General features: G+C 32.4%; 1 protein-coding gene across 3 annotated transcripts in view; it reads left to right on the forward strand.

The window, feature by feature from the left end:
* The first annotated feature begins 9,315 nt into the window (after positions 1-9,315).
* The window catches only part of OTLD1 (OTU-like cysteine protease family protein), a 55,383-nt gene continuing 42,864 nt past the window's right edge, over positions 9,316-21,834 (forward strand). The window contains exons 1-4 of one of the 3 annotated variants that reach the window (XM_089807924.1): positions 9,316-9,756; positions 9,951-11,176; positions 12,881-13,042; positions 13,346-13,423. In XM_089807924.1, coding sequence (XP_089664050.1) covers positions 10,439-11,176; positions 12,881-13,042; positions 13,346-13,423 — 978 coding nt within the window. In that variant the 5' untranslated portion in view covers positions 9,316-9,756; positions 9,951-10,438. Of the gene's footprint in view, positions 9,769-9,883; positions 11,177-12,880; positions 13,043-13,345; positions 13,424-21,834 lie in introns of all 3 variants that reach the window. The other 2 variants (XM_089807923.1, XM_089807925.1) reach the window with 2 other exon arrangements.

Here is a 21,834-nt window from a genome sequence, read left to right on the forward strand (position 1 = left end):
AAGTCACTAGGGGGTTGGAGTCCATAGAGGTTGTCAAGGTAACCTTAGAGTTGACTCGTTAGTATGCCTTGTCTGTATAAAATGATATTGATGCCACATAAAGACACTAGGGGATCAGATTCTAGTGAGGTTGACAAGGTAACCTTAGAGTTGGTTCATGTGATGACACTTGCCCAATTATATAGTAGATTTCCTACTTGTATGTGTTACCTCTCAGTTTAGATGATACTTGTGTCTTCGTATCCTTTGAGATAGTTTGATTTTAGGTGTTTCCTTGACCTAGATGTTGTATGGGACTTGAGTTTATCTCCTTAGCGTAGTGGAAGTGGGCCATTTAGGTTCCATGAGGTCAGGTGGTAGTGCATTTTCTTATACCATTGAGATTTGATTGTCAGATGTTGTTGCTAGATGTACCTGTGCGGTTATATCCTTTCTTTTTGATCTTATATTTCTATTGGATGGTTATACCCTGTTATATTGTACTTGATTTATCATAGATATTATGAGATGATTATTTTATATATGTTGTATATTCTTTGAGCTTTCATACCCTGTGACTTGTACAATGGATGATTACGCATTCTAGTTATGCCAAGTGATAGCTTATGTAATTATATATTTATTTAAATGGATTTGTACTTGTGATTATTCCATGGTGTGGATTTTGGTTATGTATTGGATTTAGTATTTAATTAAATTTAAATTTGATTCAATGTCATGGGACCCTTAGAAGATGTAATCTATTTATCATGGTTGTATGTATGTGAGTTATTGCTTCCGCTATCTTATCTCTTGTTGTTATTGCTTCTGTTTTATTATTATGTGTTGTTGTTAAGTTAAAAAAAAAAGGTTTGAAAAACTTAGTAAAGCTTTAGGTTAATTTCTTTTGGGTTCCTTGGCGGGGCTTTACAAAATGTGTCTTCATCTTCTCTTTCTAGCTATCATAGTTCACTCCATCAAACTTAGAACTTTCTTTTCTAAAATGACCAGACGTTGATCTCCTTGAGTTGTCAAACTTTTTCTTCAAAGACCTGACGCTCTGATACCAATTGTTAGAAATTAAAGTCCACAGAGATAACTAAGTTGGGGGGGGGGGAGGTGAATCAATTATTTAATCAACACAACTTTTATTAACCTTATTAATTCTCAAACATGCAAAAAATTAATAATAACCATAAGAAGATACATATACACAATAACACCAAATTTGTTAACTAAGGAAACCCTATTGTGTTTGACCTCATCTTCAATTCTTGAATTGTACAATCTTAATTAGTGTTTGCTACTTTGCCAATCTTCTTAGTATGTTGACATTAATGACAAACATAGCCATGAATGCAACACACAATCATGCTAACAATCTTCTCAATGTTTTAACTATGCAAGGATAGTCCCCTGTAGGAATATCATCAACATTCATGCTAACAAAACCTACACTAATCACTAGAGCATTATTATAGAGTCGGTTTCCTTAAAGATGAAGGTTCTAGACCTAAAGAAGAAGATGACTAATGTCACTCGCTTTAGCTTGAAGGTCACACACAAGTGAGCTACCACTATCTACTTAATGCAGAAGAAGGTGCAAACTAAAAGATGCAAAAGATGGAGGAAATTGTATAGGTCTTTTTAAAATTCTTAACTAAAGATTGAGGTAGTCTTCTTATTTAAAATTTGCTAGTTGGTTTATGATTTTTTCAATTTAAATTTTGAAAACTTTTAAGACTTCATATTTAGTTTTATACCATTATACTTATTTTGATATTATAGATTAGTATAACATTGGTATACTATTAATAACTTTAAAAATGCATTTAAATTGTTTTACTTATATAATAAATACTATATAAAATTAATTCAAAATATAATATTAAAATGAACCTTACCTTCCCCATCCCAATCCCCACTTCGTCCCCTCCCCCTCAAGAAAAACCTTCCCCGCCCCCTGCCCCCCACTCCCACTCCTCCCACTCCTTCCCCCTCCCCAAAAAAACATAATATTAACAAGAGACGCAATGCGTCATAGTTCCTGCCTAATGCATAATGGTTGTAGAGCTGTAGATGAGCAAGAATAAGGTTAAATAGTTCTAAATTAACATTGTGAATGCATTAATTTTTGCTTAAAAATGCACTTGTGATCTGATAGGATGGCTGATATTTTTTTGTTAAGTTCTCTATTATATTATTATATTTTTGGGCATTTAAGCTAGAGAATAAGAGGACAAAGTCCTCAATATGTCACTAAGTACTTAATATCATACTACGATCAATACATATGCTTTAGACAAATTTGTACTTTCTACATTGATAACTTAAAATATGTGCAATGAGGAAAGATATCCATACCAATATTTGAATTATAGAACTTGAAGAAGTGATGAAGCATTTGGAGTATCACATTATATGTTTAAGCATGTTGTGCATACTACTAGAGAACCATAAGTAGTTGGAAAAACTCCCCCAACTATGTATTATTCTCATCTTGATTATCAAATGGAACTCACATTATTTATAATCATTAGCACTGGACAAAAACTACAATAGAGATATAGATAGAGATAAATAGCAGTATAGAACAATAACAACATAAACATATATGCAGAGAAAAAAATGATAGATAATATAGAGGAGGAAGAGGAAGAGAGATAAAATAGTAAGATAGAGTGATACCGACATAAGTTGTGTGTGTGAGAGAGAGAAAATTAAATATAATTATTTTTCTTAATAAAACAAATAGTCAAAATAAAATTAAGCAATTTTTAATTATGAAATAATATCTATATAATTTAATATGTACATTTGTAAATAACAAATATATGTAATACATATAAATTTGATGTTGATGAATAAATATGATGTAATAAATAAGAAATAGAATATAACTATTTAATTTTAATACATAGTTTATAAAAAAATTAATAATAATTTATATATCTTTTAGAATTGAATTATTTCTTTTTTGTGGTTATTTCCTTTAGTATTTTTTTATATAAAATATAATTATTAATTTAATATTAAAATATATATTTGAATTTTAAGTATATTTAAACTAAATGATAAATTGTTTAAATAAAAAATATTAATAATAATAAATGATATAATTTATAAATTGTAACACTTATCAATATACATATTATAAACACTATTATTAAAAATAATTAAAAAATAATATTATTTAATTTATTTTTTATAAAAGTAAAATAATAGTAATAATTTAACTACTTTTATTAAAAAATCAAAATTCAAAAAAAAAAAAAGAAATTCAAATACAAAGATATAACATATTGAAATTATATTAAAAAGATGTGTGCATGTGTTGAAGTATAATTTGAACTTATGCATTATATGAAGTTTTAAGAACAATAGCAAATAGTAAAAAATAAACATCAATGTAAAACTAATAATACATATATTTAAAATAAGATTTAATAATATTTAATTTTATATTTGAACTTGGTAAGAAAAATAGATTGTGATAATTAATATTGATTAGACATGTTGTGTGAGGTGGAAGATAAAATGATTGAAAAAACATATTTTATCAAAGTGTCACAAATTTGAAAAAGATAAAGTTGTACTAAATGCATTCATTAATGCATGATGAAGTTGTTAGAAAATATTTGTATTTTTTGTTGAAGAAAATTAATTTTCTCCCCCACCAAAAATAGCATGGACCAATAGAATGAATTAAAAATGTGATTTATAAAATAATAAAAAATTAGAAAATAATATAAACATTTGAAATTTCATATAATCTTTTAAATTTTTTTGTTTTGATTGGTCAGTGTTAATGTCATATTAGTAGTGACATGAATGCATAAGTAACTAATAATAATAATAATAAAAAAAATAATAAAAAAATAATAATAATAATAATAATAAAATAATAATAATAATAATAACTAATAATAATAATACTTAGTTTAAAGTTGATAGAAATATAAATGTAGAGTTGAGAATTGATGCATCAAGTTAAGTAGAAAGATATTCATAGATTATGAGATAAAGATAAGGAAGAGATTAAAGAATAATTGATAAGCTTTGCAATTCCCAACATTATACGTATTTTTTCAAATTAAATTTTTAAAAGGATGCTCAAAAATAGTACAATATAGTTATTTATCAACAAATTTGCAAGGACATTTTTGTATTTGAATATCTATGATAAATTATCTATAACCATTCTAAAATGATATTTAAATTAATATAATTATTTTATTTACAATTAAGAACTATTAAATTATTATTGGGTTAGTGAAGTGGGGGGAGTAGAGATATAGGTTAAAGTGATAGAAAGAGATAGATACATATGAAGCGCTGGATAGAAGGAGAAAGAGATGGAGAGAGATGTAGTGAGAAAGGTAGGGGTGGAAAAGAGACAAACATAGTAAAAGGTAAGAAAATAGAGATAGAAAGAGCAGGAAGAGGAAGAGTTGCTAATAGAAAAATGGAGAGATAGAGAGATAGATATAGAGAGGTAGTTGATTTTAAATAATAAATGTAAAAACCTTAATGGATATATTTATCTTCAACAACAAAATTATACTAGTAAAATAGCTATGTGATATTAAACAATTTGTTTGAGAGTTAAGTCTATATATGAAGGAAGCCTCATAAATCTATAATGAAAGTTTAGTCTATTTATTAGTTATTTAAAAAAATACTACTAATTAAGATTAATATTAGTAATTTAAATAATAAATTATTTCTATGAGTACCTTCTTATTTTTGAATGTACAACTTTTAATGTATTTTAAAAATTTAATAAGCATTACAAAATAAAGATTTCCACACTAAACACGAAATAAATTATTGTTTTGTGTGAGAGAGAGGGATGGTACAAGTGTAGGTTGGAGTGATAGAAGGAGAGGGATGTGGGGGGAAGCAGGAGAGAGCTTTGAACAACTAGCATTGAATAATTGAGACATAAATTAAATTAAATGTGTAAGAAATTAAAATAATAGATATTTAATTATATTAATTAAAAATGTTAATGATAAAATTTAAATCGTTAATTAAAATTACAAATAAATCAAATTGTAAAAGTAAAATAAAATGTGAAAGTATATTCTTGACTCATTGAAATAATAAAAAATAAGTTTATTAAAAAATAAGACTAAATAAAAATTCAAAATGTAATTACTTTACTAGAATTAGAATAATTAGAAAGAAATTAATTTAAAAAAACTAAATTTATAAAAAATGTAAATTATTTTTAACATATTAATATTAATATTATTCATGTCTCTCCAAATTGCCTTATATAGCAAGATTACTTATGAAGTGTCACTCTTATATCGTTACATGTTTTAAAATTAATAATTAGAATTAAAAATTAATAATTTTAAAAGGAAGTTAAACAACTCATTATAGCGTTGAGAGCAATAAATGAGAATAGGTGGGGTTGATTCCTATTTAAAAAAGGACTAATGGGCGCCTATGCCTTTTCCCGAAAAAAGGTAGGGTGAAAGTTGGAAGCATAAAAAAATATCATGCCACCGCTTTGTCATGCTTGCTTGCCGGTTTAAGGTTTTCATTCTTCGTACAGTGAAAAATCTTTGACATGAAGACATCACTACAATGTCTTTCAATGTATACTGACACCGACAATGCCATATAGAAGAACAAAATTAGAGAAAAAGGTAGGCATTTAATGCAATAGATTTTTCTTTAATTTTCTGGTGGGAAAATTGATTTTCCTCCTTGCTTTTTTCTATCATAACTAATAAGAACTGAGATAAATAGTATTTTAGAATTTTTTTTAAATTTATGAAAATTATAGACTATAGTTTTCTTAATATAGAAGTTTAATACTTTGATGTGATTGGTTAAACTAATAGGATAAAAAAGCTATGTGAATGCATTAGTATTCCCATGGCAGGAACTAATAATAATAAAAAAAGAAGTTTGGAAAGTATATGGCATAGATTTTCCACCATTTGCTAACATACGGTGCACAAACTTCTCTATAAGCTCTTGTATTCTCTTGTAAGTAAAGTAGAGTTAACAAGAGACACTAAGCATCATAGTTCCTGCCATATGTGTGATAGTTGTATTGTCGTGGAGTAGGCAAGGGAAGGGTTGGCATTAAGTAATAATCAATTAACTTGAAAAAGCACGAAATTTACTTAGGTATTTGTTTGCAGTAGTAGATTTTAATTATAGAAAAGTAGAAGTGTCAAAATAAAGTGCAAAGTTGTTGTTGCCATTTTGTCCTATCACACCAGACATTCGAAGATAAAAGGAAAGGGCAATGGATAATACTTAAATAAAAATAAAAATAATAAAATTATGCTAAATATCTATAACGAGGACTATGGAACTTGCAAAAAAAATCATGAACATAAATTTTAAGAGCAAACATTACATAAAATATGTATACATACATATCCATTACAAATGAATAAAAATATTTTAAAACATAATAATGGTAAAATTATCAAAATTAAATTACTAAATATGCAATACTTGACATTATTGTTGATATAATACTTTAAAAAATTATAAGAATGTTTCCATAAATGTTTTTAAGAAAATATTTTCATGAATCTCCTAAGACTATTTCTAAATATATGAATCTTTTTAGACACAATCACATACACTAGATACATATACTCAAAAACTTACTAAAAAAAGTTAATTTATAAAATAACACCTCTAGCGTCAATCCTTCATTTATCAAACCTAAAGAAAATTCTGAACCATATCTTTCACAACACTCTACCTGATAGTCAGAATATAAAAGCTAGGATTTGGTTAACAGGGGCATTTAGATTGGTATTTAATTTCTAAACAAATTCATTATTGTTAGTTTAAAACCCTTAAATTATCCACAAAATGTTCTAGACCAAAGAGATAATGGGAAGCGTGGTTATTTCATAAAAGATAGATTTAAACATTAAGCTTCCCAACATAGTAGCGTCAAAACATAGTCTAGAATATATGAAATGTGCAATTTCATTTAATAAACTAGGGTAACACGGACCATTTTCTGCTAGTAAAAATTAAATTCACCAAATTTTTGACTTCCAAACACATAATACCCTTACGGGGCAGATGTGGATAAAGATTTCAAATTTAATTGAAAAGTAGTATCTAGTATCTACAACTGAGCAAGAATGTGCAATTGTGAAGGGAAAGAATACACAACATAATACAGAAAAAAGTAATGTTCCCAACAAAGGGACTTGAACATGAGAAATTGATAATTATTATTAAATAGGACTATCCGTTGAAAAGATATATAAGCTCCATTCACTGTAAAAACATTTTCACCTAAATGAAGCCGAAAACACTAAAAAGTTTTCACCTAATACACATGGTTGAAGAGACTCTTACCTTAATGCACAAAACGTCACTGGCTAAAATTCTATCTTATAAAATGACAGAGATTAAGAGGATAAGTGACAAAGATTAAAAGTGCAACACAAGCAACCTTAACTCCTGTAGCAAATGTAACCACAGCTGTTAACCCAACCATGCATCACAATTAAATAATCCCGAGATTTTCAAACATTTGACTCAGGAATTAAATATATAAAAGCAGTGCCCTCTATGTAGGACTACAGGTGGCTGTCGAGTAGGGTACGAATCCCATCCTATTTTGTCTTGGAGGCCAAGAAAGCAGACTTTACCGCACCCTACAAATCTTGCCTTAAAAATCCTAAGTTCTCCTCATCTCCCAATGTTAATCGTGAGGAAAAATGATGGAGAAGCCGTGTGTAACACTGTGCAATTTCGAGGAGTCAGATGTGGAGGATTTCATGGAGTGGGCGATGGACGAGGAGGTGTACCACTTCTCCATGCGGCAGACCTTCAAATCGAGAGAGGAGATGGAAATGTACATAAAAAAAGGAAGAGGGAGATTTGATTTGTGTTTCATGCAAAAAAATTGAAGCCATAGAAGATAAAATTTACGGCACATCAGTTTGAGTCCTCGAAATTATTATACATAACTGAAAGAAGGAAAATATGGGCCTTACATCTACATCTAGAAACATCTATTTGTCTGCTGGCATTTCTTTGTTACATACCTGCCAACTTTTACATCACTTGATTAACAGCTTTGAAGCGAATAATCAGAAAAACCTGCTACGAGTTTCAAGTACGATACGAAGAAGGAAATTGGATTTGTGTTTCATGCAAAAAAATTGAAGGTGTAGAAGACTAATTTTAGGGAACATTAGTTTGAGTCATCCAAATAATTCAACAAGGAGCAAATTTGCATATGGCTCCTTCAAACAAAAAGCACAATATTGCCAAATCAATGCCAAATGCATTTAGCAGAAATAATAAAAGGCAAGGTGAAATCTAAGACAACCAGCATACTATTTTTCATTGTTAAATCATATTCCAGCTTAAACTATTTATCTGACAAAAAATTACAATAACCGGAACAACCAAATGGGTACATAACTTCTATGCTGAAAAGCCATTTTGTTATTCGGCAAGCTCAAAGCACAGTTTTCTTCAGCTATTGTTGTAAAATAGAGGTAAACTAGGACACCCAAATTCGTAAAGCTCCTAAAAAAATCCTTTATATTATTAACAAATATAGAGCTCAAGGCAGAACTAACCTGTAGAAGCTATGTTGTAGCCCTTGGTGCTACAAGTTAAAGAAATCAAAATTCTCTGAATTTTGAATTACAATTTCATCCGGGCTGATAATGCCGAACTACACAACTTTCACCTTGGTCACTTCAATCGGGGAGCATGGAAATTGAGTATCCATGCAAGAAATCAGGAATGCAAGTGCTAGCTAGCCCCTTTCCTTGCGTTATTCGAGTGTAGAGAAATAACCCAACAACACACAGAGATTTTTGAGTAGGTAAAAGCTGGAGATAAATGCTCGTTGGGTCGGTGAAAGGTGGAGATAAAGGTGAGAGTATTTATGAGCATTTAATTAATTCCAAACAGCTAAATGGGACATATATGCACTGGGTATGTCAGCGCAGATACAATTTTCACCCAATTTCTATTTGAAAAATTTAATTTTCTCCTTGCCTAAATTGAGTGCAGCCAATAAAATGTGAAATAAACACTATTTTCAAATATTTGAAAAATGGCTATTCAAAATAAACATTCAAATAGGTTTAAGAAATGAACAAATACTTTGATCTCATTGGTCAAATTAGTAAGACTAATAGCACCTACATGAATGCTGCCTATGACAAGAACTAGAAATAGATAAATCAAAGGCAAACCATTATCAAAACAAAATAAACTTCGATGTGATTGGGATTAGGCAAAATAAGCAAAGCTTTGATTCTTTGTTTTTCAGCGTACACTTGAAAGCAAAAGTTCTAGAGTGCAAAAATTAAAAGATAAAGAAGAAAGAGAGACGCAAACCGGCCATTGTCAAAAGCAGCACCAAAAAAGACGTCAAAAAAAAACCCAAAAAAAAAAGAAAAATGAAAAAGTAAACTGGCATTTCTGGATGGATAGCAACATATATATACATAACATGATAACACACATACTTTTTTAATTATGTATATATAGACAACACACAGACACTCCTTTACATCTTGTTTCATATTTCTGCTTGGATGTGCACTTTTCAAATTCCGCCATTTGCCGTGCTATAATTTATTTGGTCGGTATGAAAGATTGTTCTGGTCAAATTCCAAAAACCCCACACTTAGTTCTGTAAATTCAACTTAATTCTCACATGTATATCCTGCAACCGGGACGTTGGCTTGATAATAATAATCAAAACAACAGCAACTATAAGGACATAATTCAGAGCACCTTGGCCTTGTGGGTTTTTCTGTAAGCTTTTTGAATTCTGTTTTAATATTAATAATATTTTCACCTTTTTTTGTAATGAGCAAGAAGGGGAAAATCATATCAGCCGAGGGTTTTGAATTATTTGATGTTATTGTAGGGTTTGAGTTGCAGTATTTAGGGTTTCACGGCATGGTGATTTCTTGCGCCTTGTTTCTTTTTGTTAGTTGGAGTTTTGCAGGGTCGTGGAGAATTTTCTGACGGTTGGCTGCATTGTGGAAGTTTTGAAGAAAAAAGAAAGGCGGTGTCTGGTGTATCTATGAGATTACCGATAAAGAGGGGGATGCGGAGAAGTGGAGAGTTGGCTACTGCGCAAGAGAAAGGTTATAATAACAACAAATTCATAGGCCGCGGCATTGGCATCAATGCGCCTAAAGTGAGGACCAGGGATAAAAGATTTTTGTCTTTTATCTGATCAAGAAGAAGATTCTAGGGTTTGGGACGGGTGCTGGTGCTGCGGTGGCTGAATTGCTGTAGCTGTTTCGGTTATTTTTAGAATTCCAATACTACTTTGTGAAGCTTGGCATAGCCTTATTTGTCTTCATTTTATTTAAATCGTCACCTCGCTGCCTTGAGCTGAGTGGTGGTGGCCTTACAGAGCTACGGGTTTTAATTTGCGCCACACATTGTAAAATAGCTTCTTATTTGGTGAAACATGACTCGAATTCTGGTACAACGGGGCGGCGGTGTGTCTTCTTCGTCCAATTCTTCTCAGAGCCGTTCTTCCTCTGCAGCAGCTTCTTCCTCATCCCTTGCGACGTCACTAGCTGTGCCACATGCGGAGGCTTCAAATTTTCAGCCCTCCTTCGTCCCTGAAGACGACCATCATGATCACGAGGCTCTTGATGATTGTTTGAGTTATCAAGATTTCACCGAAATCCCCGACAAATTGGAAGTTGAGGAGGCTGCTAAAGCGCTAGCAGCTTGTGAAATCAGCTCTGTGGAAGAGAATTATGATGGGTGTCATGTTGGGGTTGATTTGCATGGAAATGCTGGCAGTATTGGCGTATCTGGTTCGGAATTGGGAGAAGTTGATGTTGAGGAGAAGTCCACCGTAGAAGAAGATAATAGAGAGATCCAATGTGAGAAGCTCACTGGTGCCCAGGTGGGCTCGGCGCAGAAGTTTGTGAGTAGTTGTTCTTGCCCTCCTCCTCCACCAGTTCCTCCCCCAAAACCAACGATTGTTGGATTGGCTCCTAGAAGGTTTGCATCAAGTGGGTCGGCTGTACAGAGAAGTGGGTCCTCTAGAAGACAGCAATTTTCATGGAATGCTATGGCATCCCGGACTTCACCAACAGGCTCACGACCATCCTCACCAAGATCATATGGAGATGGTGAAGGCTATAATAGCGCAGACGAACAGAGTACATGTTTTGGGTCCTATGATGACGCTGTGAGTTTTCTTATAGTTTGTCTTGTTTCTTGATTACTCTGTAAATGAAAATCTGCAGCACCCTCCTCGTAGTCTTGTCTCGCTTGTTTAGATTCTAGTAAATAAATCGTGCAAGATACTGATTATATTCAGTCTGTCATCAATTTTATTCAATTTCACATCTTTAACATTCATGCTTGACCACCATGTCCAATTATGTAGTGAACTTTCTTGGGAGACCCTAGGTGCACTATTTGCTTTTTGTTATTTGTAAAGCTTGAGTCATCCGTTCTATGTTCAGGTTCGGTTATCAGCTCTTGAGCTAGAATTGTGTTTTGCTTTGTTTTTGCTTTTTTGATAGGAGACAACAAGCCAGGCCATTGAAACCTAATTAGTTTTTATAACAGGTGGTTAAATGTGATATCATTTGGTCTCTCTTGATACTGATCCTGTAAACATTTCATAGCTCATTATAATTATGGGCATCTAGGTTTTGCCATGTCAACAAGAATTACATGTTGACTCCTAAAATTGATATAATTTTGTATATCATATTGAATGGTATCCAATTATTATTTCTTTAAAGTTTTAAGCCATTTTGATGATTTCCTTAATCCATTGTATATCAGTCTTCTGTGACATGGAGTAATAGAACATTGTACCTTTAAAGCCCTAGATGTATAACATTTTTCATTTTATAATTAGAGTTAATTTTGTTGAACTATTATATGTATTATTGTGTGTGTGTGTAGCCATATGATTATGCTCGATTCATTTGGTAGGTTTGAGAGGTACCATGACTGCATTTAGGCATGTTGAGGTAGTGTTGCAGTAGTTTCTCGATTTGATGTTGGTTGCCTTATAATTATTATTTCTTTAAGGCTTTAAGCCATTAGGAAGATTCCGTTAATCCATTGTATATCAATCTGCTGTGACATGGAGTAATAGAACATTGTACCTTTAAAGCCCTAGATGTATAACATTTTTTATTTTATAATTGGAGTTAATTTTGTCAAACTATTATACTGTAGGCAGGTATTATTCAGTTTTTATCTTGCATTTGACTCTAGCCATATGACTATGCTTGATTCATTTGGTAGGTTTTAGAGGTACCATGACTGCATTTAGGCACGTTGAGGTAGTGTTGCAGTAGTTTCTCGATTTGATGTTGGTTGCCTTATAAATACTTGGATGAAATCGCAAGATCCTCAAAGGGGTATTTATGTCATCTTTTTCCTGTGCACCTGGTTTTGTTTTCGACAGAATACAAAAATGTAGGTTGCACTGTGATATATATTTCCTTATTTTAGGACCGTGTGCGGGCATTGCTAACTTACCATGGTTTGTCACAACCCAAATTGAATGGCTTACTTTTGATATTATATTTTATTTTCAACTTAGAATAAGAGGGGTTAAGCACCTTTGATATCGTCACAGTTTTTCATCATATAGCTTGGGTCTTTTGGATCCTGTTATCCATTCTTATAGTCGAGTAATTATGATATACGTCAAGCTTGCATATGTTTAGTTATTAATACTAATAAAAACAAATATACTATCCAATGTTATTGCAGACTTTTATAATTTCTAGTACCTGATATGCCCAAATGAATTGCCTCCAATAATTATTTATGATCTGTTAGACTCTTCAGAAAATTCTCTTTAAATTGTTGTATGTTCCAAAGCTCATGGAATTTTCCGTTATTTACTTAAAAAATGTTGCAGGAAAGAGAACGGCAGTTTGAAATTGATATTAGGCGTGCACGGGGTTTTGAAGTTAGACGCATGGCTGCAGATGGCAATTGCCTTTTCCGTGCTGTTGCAGATCAGGTTTATGGTGATCCAGAGTTATATGATCTTACAAGACAGATGTGCATTGACTATATGGTAGGTTTTATTATTTCATGTTTGGGGGACAAGTTGTGATTGATCTGAGTTTTTGATATCGTATCTGTGTCTGATAACATTATTAAAAAGCAAATATGAAATGTCATCTTAAAAAATCATTTAATTGACAAAGGTAAAGTGGTTCCTTTTAGAGCATGTTTTCTGTTTTGTGAGCTAAAACACTGTAATTCAATTTTTATGAGCTTGAATGTTGTATATAGGAGACACTATGATTTTATTTTATTTTTGACCTCAACGCTAAGACACGTTAATTTTTTTTTATTTTGCTTGGTTTTTGTTCAGGAGAAAGAGAGAGATCATTTCTCTCCTTTTGTCACAGAAGGCTTCACAGCTTATTGCAAAAGGAAAAGAAGGGACAAGGTATGGTCAATACTCCATTATAGTTTTGTTGATTGTGAATGTTTTTTAAGGAGTCCCGATCCATATAGGTCTGTGTGTTTATTTTATCTTTTGCATTAAAATTTTGCAATTATCTTCTGTGCATTCCCTCATATTAATTTTTCTTGTATGCATTTTGTATAAAAATTATTTTGTCATTGATCTTTATGTCTAGGACTTTCAGTTAGACTAATAAGTTCTTTCGATTGCATCTTTATCTTGATGCAGTCTTACGATGTACTGTTTTTTGATAGTAACAGGTAGCTTCCTGGAAGCATCATAGACAAAACAATGGAAATTAACACTTGAACAAACCGTGTTCAAAAGGGTCTAAGGATACACAGTTCAATATAGTAATAATGTGACTACTAATCTTCATTCAAGTTTATACCCTGTTCAGAAGGGATTGTGGATTTATAAAGCTTGGATTTACAATAAGTACATGTATTTAAGAGTAAGCACTAGCTAAAATATGTATAGCTCACATTTTAAGTTAAAATTTTGAAATCCTATAAAATTTCTAGATCCAAGGTTGCTCAGAACTTGGAAACTAAGAAGATTCAAGAATTTAGGAAAACAGGAACTATGTTGATTCTGGGTACTAAGTGCCAAGTTCCTGTGAATGAGATATCAGATGGGGTCACATATTCAAAATCCTGTAATGTTCTTTTTGGAGTCTTTTTCTTCATAGAGTGAAGTGAGGAATCTAGTTGGATTAAACTCAATTGTATGAGGTTTAAGTGCTAAATGATCGATTCAGTATTCACTAGGTCTTCTTGTAATTTGACAACATAATAAATAATCTTTTAATTAGAAATATGTCTTTAGCTTGTGGAGGCTTGGAGATCTAATCTAAAATTACAAGATTGTGATAGTTACTTGGAGATTGGTCTGCAGAAGGGACACACATCAGAGAATAAGTCAGCATCTGGTTGAACAACAGCACACAAGAAAGGTACTAGTATGTTAGTATATGCTGAGGTATTAGGTATGGTCTGTCAACACTAGGCAGCTAGCTTAATGAGTTGGACTGATAGATACACCCACACACGAACATGGAAGTACATCTCCATGTAGGAAACTAATAGCATTTGAGAAAGTTTCACGAGGTCTTATTTCTTTTGGCAAACCCTTCATTTAGATACGTAATTCAGTTTCAGTAGGGGCTTAAGATACATCAAAAGATACAGAGAAATGCCAGACATACGGGGGGGGGGGGGGGGGGGGTGCAAAAAAAGAGCCCAAGAGTCATGTGAGATGTTTTCTCCTTGAGATTTGAGATGTATTCATGCAAAATAGTGTTCAATCAGATTTCTTTGTTGGCTTTCTTGTCTGCTAGAAGATACAACTTTGTGGAATTGTGATGCCATCTAATTTGATCAAAATTTTGGAGAACCTTATGACAAATCTGAGAAAGCACTAGATGATTTGAATAGGTTTTGCTATTTGTTCATGTGAGAGATACAGAGAAACTCTAAGACTCATACAGGGGTGGGCAAAGCAAGAATAGGGCCCAAGAGTCATGTGAGGTTATGCTCCTTGAGATTTGAGATGTTGTGTGCATGTAAAACAATGCTTAATTGGATTTCTTTGTTTGCTTTCTTGTCTATTAGAAGATGCAACTTTCTGGGAATGTGGTGCCGACTAATATGATTAGAATTTTTTGGAGAACCTTATGAGAAATTTGAGAAAGCACTAGATGAATTGAATAGATTTTGCTTTTTGTTCATTTGAGAGGCATTTGATTATCACTAAGTTAGTGATTTAGATGCAGATCTGGAAGTGGACGAGGGATGTGTATTTTTTTTTTGGGGGGGGATTGCGAATGCTTAGGTATACATACATACATGCATATGTATGTACATACATACATACCTACCTACCTACCTACCTACCTACCTAACAATTGAAAAACTCAAGATTATCTCATTGATACTACAACTTTTGAAAAGACTAACAATTGATCATATGCAAATATATATATATATATATATATATATATATATATAAGCAACACTCAAGATTATCTCATTGATACTACAACTTCTAAAAACACTTAACAAAATATATATTGATCATATGCAAATAAGATACACAATCACAACTCTACTATGTCTCTAGTAACTCAGAACTTACTAAACATATATCTTAGACATTCAAATTCTTTGCAGAACAAATCACGGAGCAAAAAATTTCTAACTTGGACTCCCCAAGAACTATATGCTGACCAAATCCTTGTTTTCTGTGATGGGCCCATCTTAGTAGTCTTCCAAAAGAGACAAATGGACTTCACCAAGGAATATGATAGGTTTGTTGTTACATTCATAATTGAAACAAATAAATGCAAAGATGGTGATTATGATTTGTATGCCAACACCATATTTTACCTCTTTAGACACCAACACCATCTTTTTCCTTTAGATTTCAACACCATCAAGTAGAAATGCATAGAAATCCCTGCCTGGACGTGTCCGCATTTGGGTGCTTGTGAGTGGCATCCACAAGGCTTTTAGACACACCAACTTCCACATCCAGGGTTGTTGAGGACGAATCAGTAACTTAGGATTATCCATTTCGAGTCTTTGATGTTCAATTTTGCTAGACATAAATGATAAACAATCATAAGCAAATGTAGAACAAGAATAGGTATAAGAAACACAACAACTTTATCCTGGGCAAAACCCTTCAACTTGAAGGGAAAAACCCAGCCATGCCAAAAAAATGTTCAATTACACAATGTCTTCTCTTGATGTCTATCTCACTACACTAACCAACCGCACAAATTGAAATGAGAGACTCCTCATATTACACCTGAAGGTCTCTTCAATTTCCAAATACAAGGCTCTTCATGTTTCCAAACACATGATTTTGCGTATGACATGACTTTTTCATATGACATTATCTCAAATATTATCATAAATATCTTCTCTAGCTGTTGACAGAATAGAGGTATTTTCTCAATAGAAAAATCAAAGATAAAGATCTCTATCGGAGCTACAATCTTCAACACTCCCTCTTAGCAAGAGAGACATCTTTAGTATGGCAGGCACACATAGCTGCAACCAAAAATGTCAATGATAAATTCTCATCACATAGCATAACATTATTCACCATATAAGCTCATAAAATTAAAGTCATGGAGTCGCACACATGACTTCCACCATGCCTACTCGTAGAGGGTGGTCCATCGTACCTACTTGTAGAGGGTGGAATGAGGGCTTTCACCTCAGACTTCTCCCAAAGAAGAATGCATTTCCACCATGCTTGATCGCGAAGGGTGGTCCATTGTACCTACTCGTAGAGGGTGGAACAAGGGTTTTCATTGTAGACTTCTCCTAAAGAAGAATGCATTTCCACCATACCTACTCATAGAGGGTGGTCCATCGTACCTACTCACAGAGGGTGGAACAAGGGATTTCACCTCAAACTTCCCCTGATGAGAAGCACTCATTAACATCATGTATAAGAATGACTGAGATTCTCTCTCAATAGATTCCCTCTTAGCAGGGACAACTTTGATCACCACAATAAGAGACCTAATTCCAGTTTGACCAAACATAGAGCTTTTGCAGCTACATTGCCACATAAGTTTGTAAACAATATGACATCTCCCTTTGTTACGTAACTTTCCTGTGAAGTTGAAAAGTCTCCTTGTGAATATTGTTTCCTATATATGATCTTCCTCTTCTGAAAATGTAGTCACCAAATGACTGTAAGCAAATGCTCCCATGTTCATGACTTTTGCATATAATCCCTCATAATCTCATTACATCTTGATGCGTCCTACAACCAAGAGAAATTAGTAAAAAAAATAAAAAATCAATCATAGAAATCAATGCTAACAATATAAACTATTCCCATGATATAATAACAATTCATGTTCAATGTTCAAAGATGTAATCATAGAATACTTATCTCTAATTTCTGTACATGCACAAGTATGAATTATTGCACAATGATAATTCATATCAACCAAATCTCCAAGTACTATCTTTGATATAATCATGAAGCCACCTGGAATAACCTAGTTAGAAATCACATGTTCTTGCATAATATTAGGTTAGAACATATGATAAATTACATATATACTAAGTCACAAGGTTCGAGTTCGAGTTCAAGTTCGCCAACTATAAAATTCGGATGAAGTTCGACAAGGGTGAAAAATTCAGAAAAAAATTCGACATCAAATTCGCCTTACATAAATTTAGTGTTCAAAAATATAATAATATATCTATAAAAATATTAAAATAGTTTAAAATCTATAAAATATAAACCATACAAAATCATTTAATATAAAGAAACACATAATTTGTAAATCCTAAACATTTATAAATAATTTATTTAATTTAAATGAATTGTAATAAACTTAAAAATATTAATAACTTTTATTAAGTTAAAAAACTAATTAAAAGTTTAGATTTTTTAATTTTATATATTTTTAATTTAATATCTAAATTAAATATACCGAAATATTACATCTTGAATATCAAATATTTATGTTGAAAAGAAATAAAAAGTATTAAAGATAAAGCTAATAAAATTTAAACACTAAGTTCTAATAAGAATTTATAAAACTTAATTATATTTGATGTTTTATGAACACTATTACAAAAATTAGAAAAAAAACATCTTATGAACTTTTAAAAACAACATTCACTGTGATTAAATTCCTAAAGGGAAAACTTGAAAAAAATGAAACTAAAAACATGTCGCTGCTTTTATGAGGACAAAGAGGCGGTCAATTCTTTGAGAAAATCTGCTGACGGGTCAAAGAATGGAGGCTTGTTTGCTGAAATTGCTCCTTTCACGACGCAGAAGAAAAACAAACTCAAAAATGAACAATCGGCTGTAAAAGAAAATTTTCCCTAGCTGCTAGTTTTCGTGGCTGAACAATCTCTCATTTCAGGCTTGTTTGGATTCGCAGACTCACGCTCTAGTGAACCAGTGGAATCAAAACCTAAACAAAAATGTTTAGAAAAATACTTCACGAAAAAACCAGCCAACTGCCATGCGAATTTGACACACATTTTTAACGAATTTTCTACCGCTTCAAGATGTTCGCCGAATTTCGAACTTAAAAGCAGAAATTCGTCGAACCTTGTGACATAGCATATATATATATATATATATATATAAGAAAACCAATAAAACATACTCAATAGATACCTCTCTCGTTAATAACCATATGTTGAATCTTCAATCCCGACACACAAAATATAAATTGTACATCCTTCAGACTTAAATCTGCGAAAAAGAAAAGAATCCAGTCTATCAATAAGGAGTTTTGCATGTCTAAAATTTGAAAATATCCCAAGGAACGTAGATCAATCAAATTCAATAACCAAAACTCTTTATTAAAGGTAAACCCAATTACTTATTTAACCTATTGAGTGGTACCTACCTAAGATTAAACATCCAACACGATGTTTGAACTTCTTGATGGTGATAAAGCCCCAAAACAATGTCCTAATTGTTTTAGGCTTTGCCGACACTAAGGACATGCCACCAAGGAGAAGCACCTTTTCTAAAGTGTGTGAGAAACAAGCTTTCAATCTGAGTAAGGTGCATATTGTAGTCTAAGTGCCACTAGAGTGAAGAGAGTCTCATACATTACAAGCTATCATTTCATCGAAACATGGCCATATAAAACTGACATATTTTGTAAGCTACCCAACAATCTAAGCATGACCAAAGGTGCACCAACGCCAACAATGATAGACCTAAGAAGACCTCTCATTTCACTTTCTTTGTTTAGTTTTTATTTATATCCTTAAACACCCTCAAACTCAAAATTACCTGACATAATTTTAGGTTACTTGTCAATATTTGCCAATTTCCTCAAAAATTTCACAAAATCCTTGTTTATACAAAATAGGAAAGAGCATTACCAACAAAAGTAGTGTAAGAAAACTTACCTAAAATGCTTGATGAATATGAAAATGATGGGACACAGGATCCTCAAATTCCTGGTAGAAATTGAAAAGTTGTAGATCATGGAGGATCCTCAAATTCCTGGTAGGAATTGAGAAGTTGTAGACCATGGAGACCATTTTCTTCGAACCACCAAATAAAATCAAGAAGATTCAATACATGTTGTCTACATGACCATCCTGCCACCTCCAATAATGGAATGATAATAGTCAAAATATTCTAGGAGCCACATAATAAAGAGGCTTAATTTTATATTTGCTGGTTACAAACTTCTCCTTGCCATTGAGTAAGCTGAAGCAGCTAAAAGAAATGGCATGGCTTCATAACGGTGAAGGCCAAAACAAATACGACACTAATGAAAAATGATTGATAGATAGAAAATGGCAAAATCCATAAAAAATGCTGTTGCTAAAAGGGGAAAATAGTTGCAAACATCTGGATGCTAGATAGATCATTATGCCATGTCATAAGCTGAGCTAAGCTTCAACAATGATACATCTGTATACCAGAATTATAATCACGAGAATATGAGAGAATTATGGAAGAGGCACAAACTGATAAGGCACACGAACAAAAAACAAATTTCAGCTAAATACTTAGGAATCACGAACATCATCAAGGAAGATAGGATAGATGAATGCAGCAAAATTCAGTTGGACGTAGCTCTTTTGAAATAGTAATCTGAAACAAACGCACATACTAATGAAAAAAAAAAAGGGATTCCTTTATTGGTGTTATCTAACCTGCTCTGATACCATGTTATCTAACCCGCACTAATACCATGTTTTCTAACCTGCTTTGATACCATGTTGAATTTTGCTCAGAAATAAATGATAAACGACAATAAGCAAAAGTAGAACAAAAACAGGTACAAGAGAAACACTGACTTTATCCTGGGAAAACCCTTCAAACTTGAAGGGAAAACCCCAAAATACTTCTTTTATTGATAATAATTCATTACACTAACCAACCACACCTAAATTAAAATGAGAGACTTCATATTGCATTCAAAGGTCTCTTCATTTTTCAAATACAAGACTTCATGTTTCCAAACGCATGACTTCACATGACACGTCTTTTTAACATGACATTATCTCAAATGTTATCATAAATATCTTCGCCAACTGTTGACACAATATAGAGGTATTTCCTCAATGGAAAAATCAGAGATAAAGATCTCTATCATAGCTACAATCTGCATCATCTTCAACATCTAAGGTTTTCAAATTTTCCTTAACAGTGAAAGGGAGGTCGAAGGTACAAACCATAATACTAGTAGAAGCTGACCTAAATTGTTACTGAATTCTAAGTTCTTGAGATAAGAGTCAAGCCATGTCATGTTCCATGTTTGAAAGCCTAGTTGTAATATCCCCATCCTTTTCATGTCACAGCAACCAAATACTCCAATTTTGTGAAGCCTCTGGTGAGATAAAACTATATAAAAAGATCTCAGATATGTTATCAATGATAGAGGCTAATATATCTAGAGCGAAATATGTTTGGAAAGCAGGCTAAACACATAGATCGAAAAAAGAGAAAAATGGCACAACAAAGACATATTATGATTTCGTGTCAATTATCTGGCATTCTTGAGTATGTGGTGATCAAGAGGAGTGAGTTTCTACCACCAATTCATAGAAATAGGAAATATCGTATGCCACTGTAATGAATTATGCTAGAGGATCTATGCAGCAGTCTGGGGCTATGGAAGTTGTTAATACTTTTGTCATAAGATAGCAAATGATGCACGAGGAAGGATTGACATAGCACCAAACCACTTACAAGTCAATAGTCAAACTAAAATGAATATCGATTTAGACACATCAATGCAAAGAAACAGCGTGCATTGATATTGACATACTAATCTAGTTGAACTAATTCATATATGCTTAGACTCAATAGTTTATGAAGATTGTTTTACAAATCATGTCCTTGTAAAAGGGAATACCATGATAGAAAAATATTGTAGTTTCCAACCATCTCCAATATGTAGTCGACTGTTTCAGCATTTTGGAAGGATGATTAAAGAAATATCAATATTGTTATTGTTATTGTTTGTGGTAGCTATGAGAGAGCTCCTTCATACTTGTGATCATCTGTAAATCTGTAGAAGTATTTGAAGGGTCACCACATCCAAGTGATGTGGCATTATGTGTATTTCCAAGAATCACCTGCATGGAACTCAAAGAGGCTTGAACGTTGTCATTTGAGATTCACATGCGTGAATATGGTCAGTTGTATGTTTGAGAATGGGAAGAGTCTTCCATTCAGAGAGTCTTCTTTTGAGATGCGTTAAGACATCAATTTTTGCATTTTACTACAGTTCGAGCATTTGGGGGATGCTGTTTTTGGGAATTGTATTCATCAATTTATGAGTCGCTGTTATCATATTGCTGCTGCTGGGGACTTATTGATAGGTTGTTTTTACACTCTAGTAGTATGGATTTTGCTAAGCATGTATT

The sequence above is a fragment of the Cupressus sempervirens genome, chromosome 11 (assembly GCF_028749045.1).
Source record: "Cupressus sempervirens isolate cs-2001-9-10 chromosome 11, ASM2874904v1, whole genome shotgun sequence".
NCBI lineage: Eukaryota > Viridiplantae > Streptophyta > Pinopsida > Cupressales > Cupressaceae > Cupressus > Cupressus sempervirens.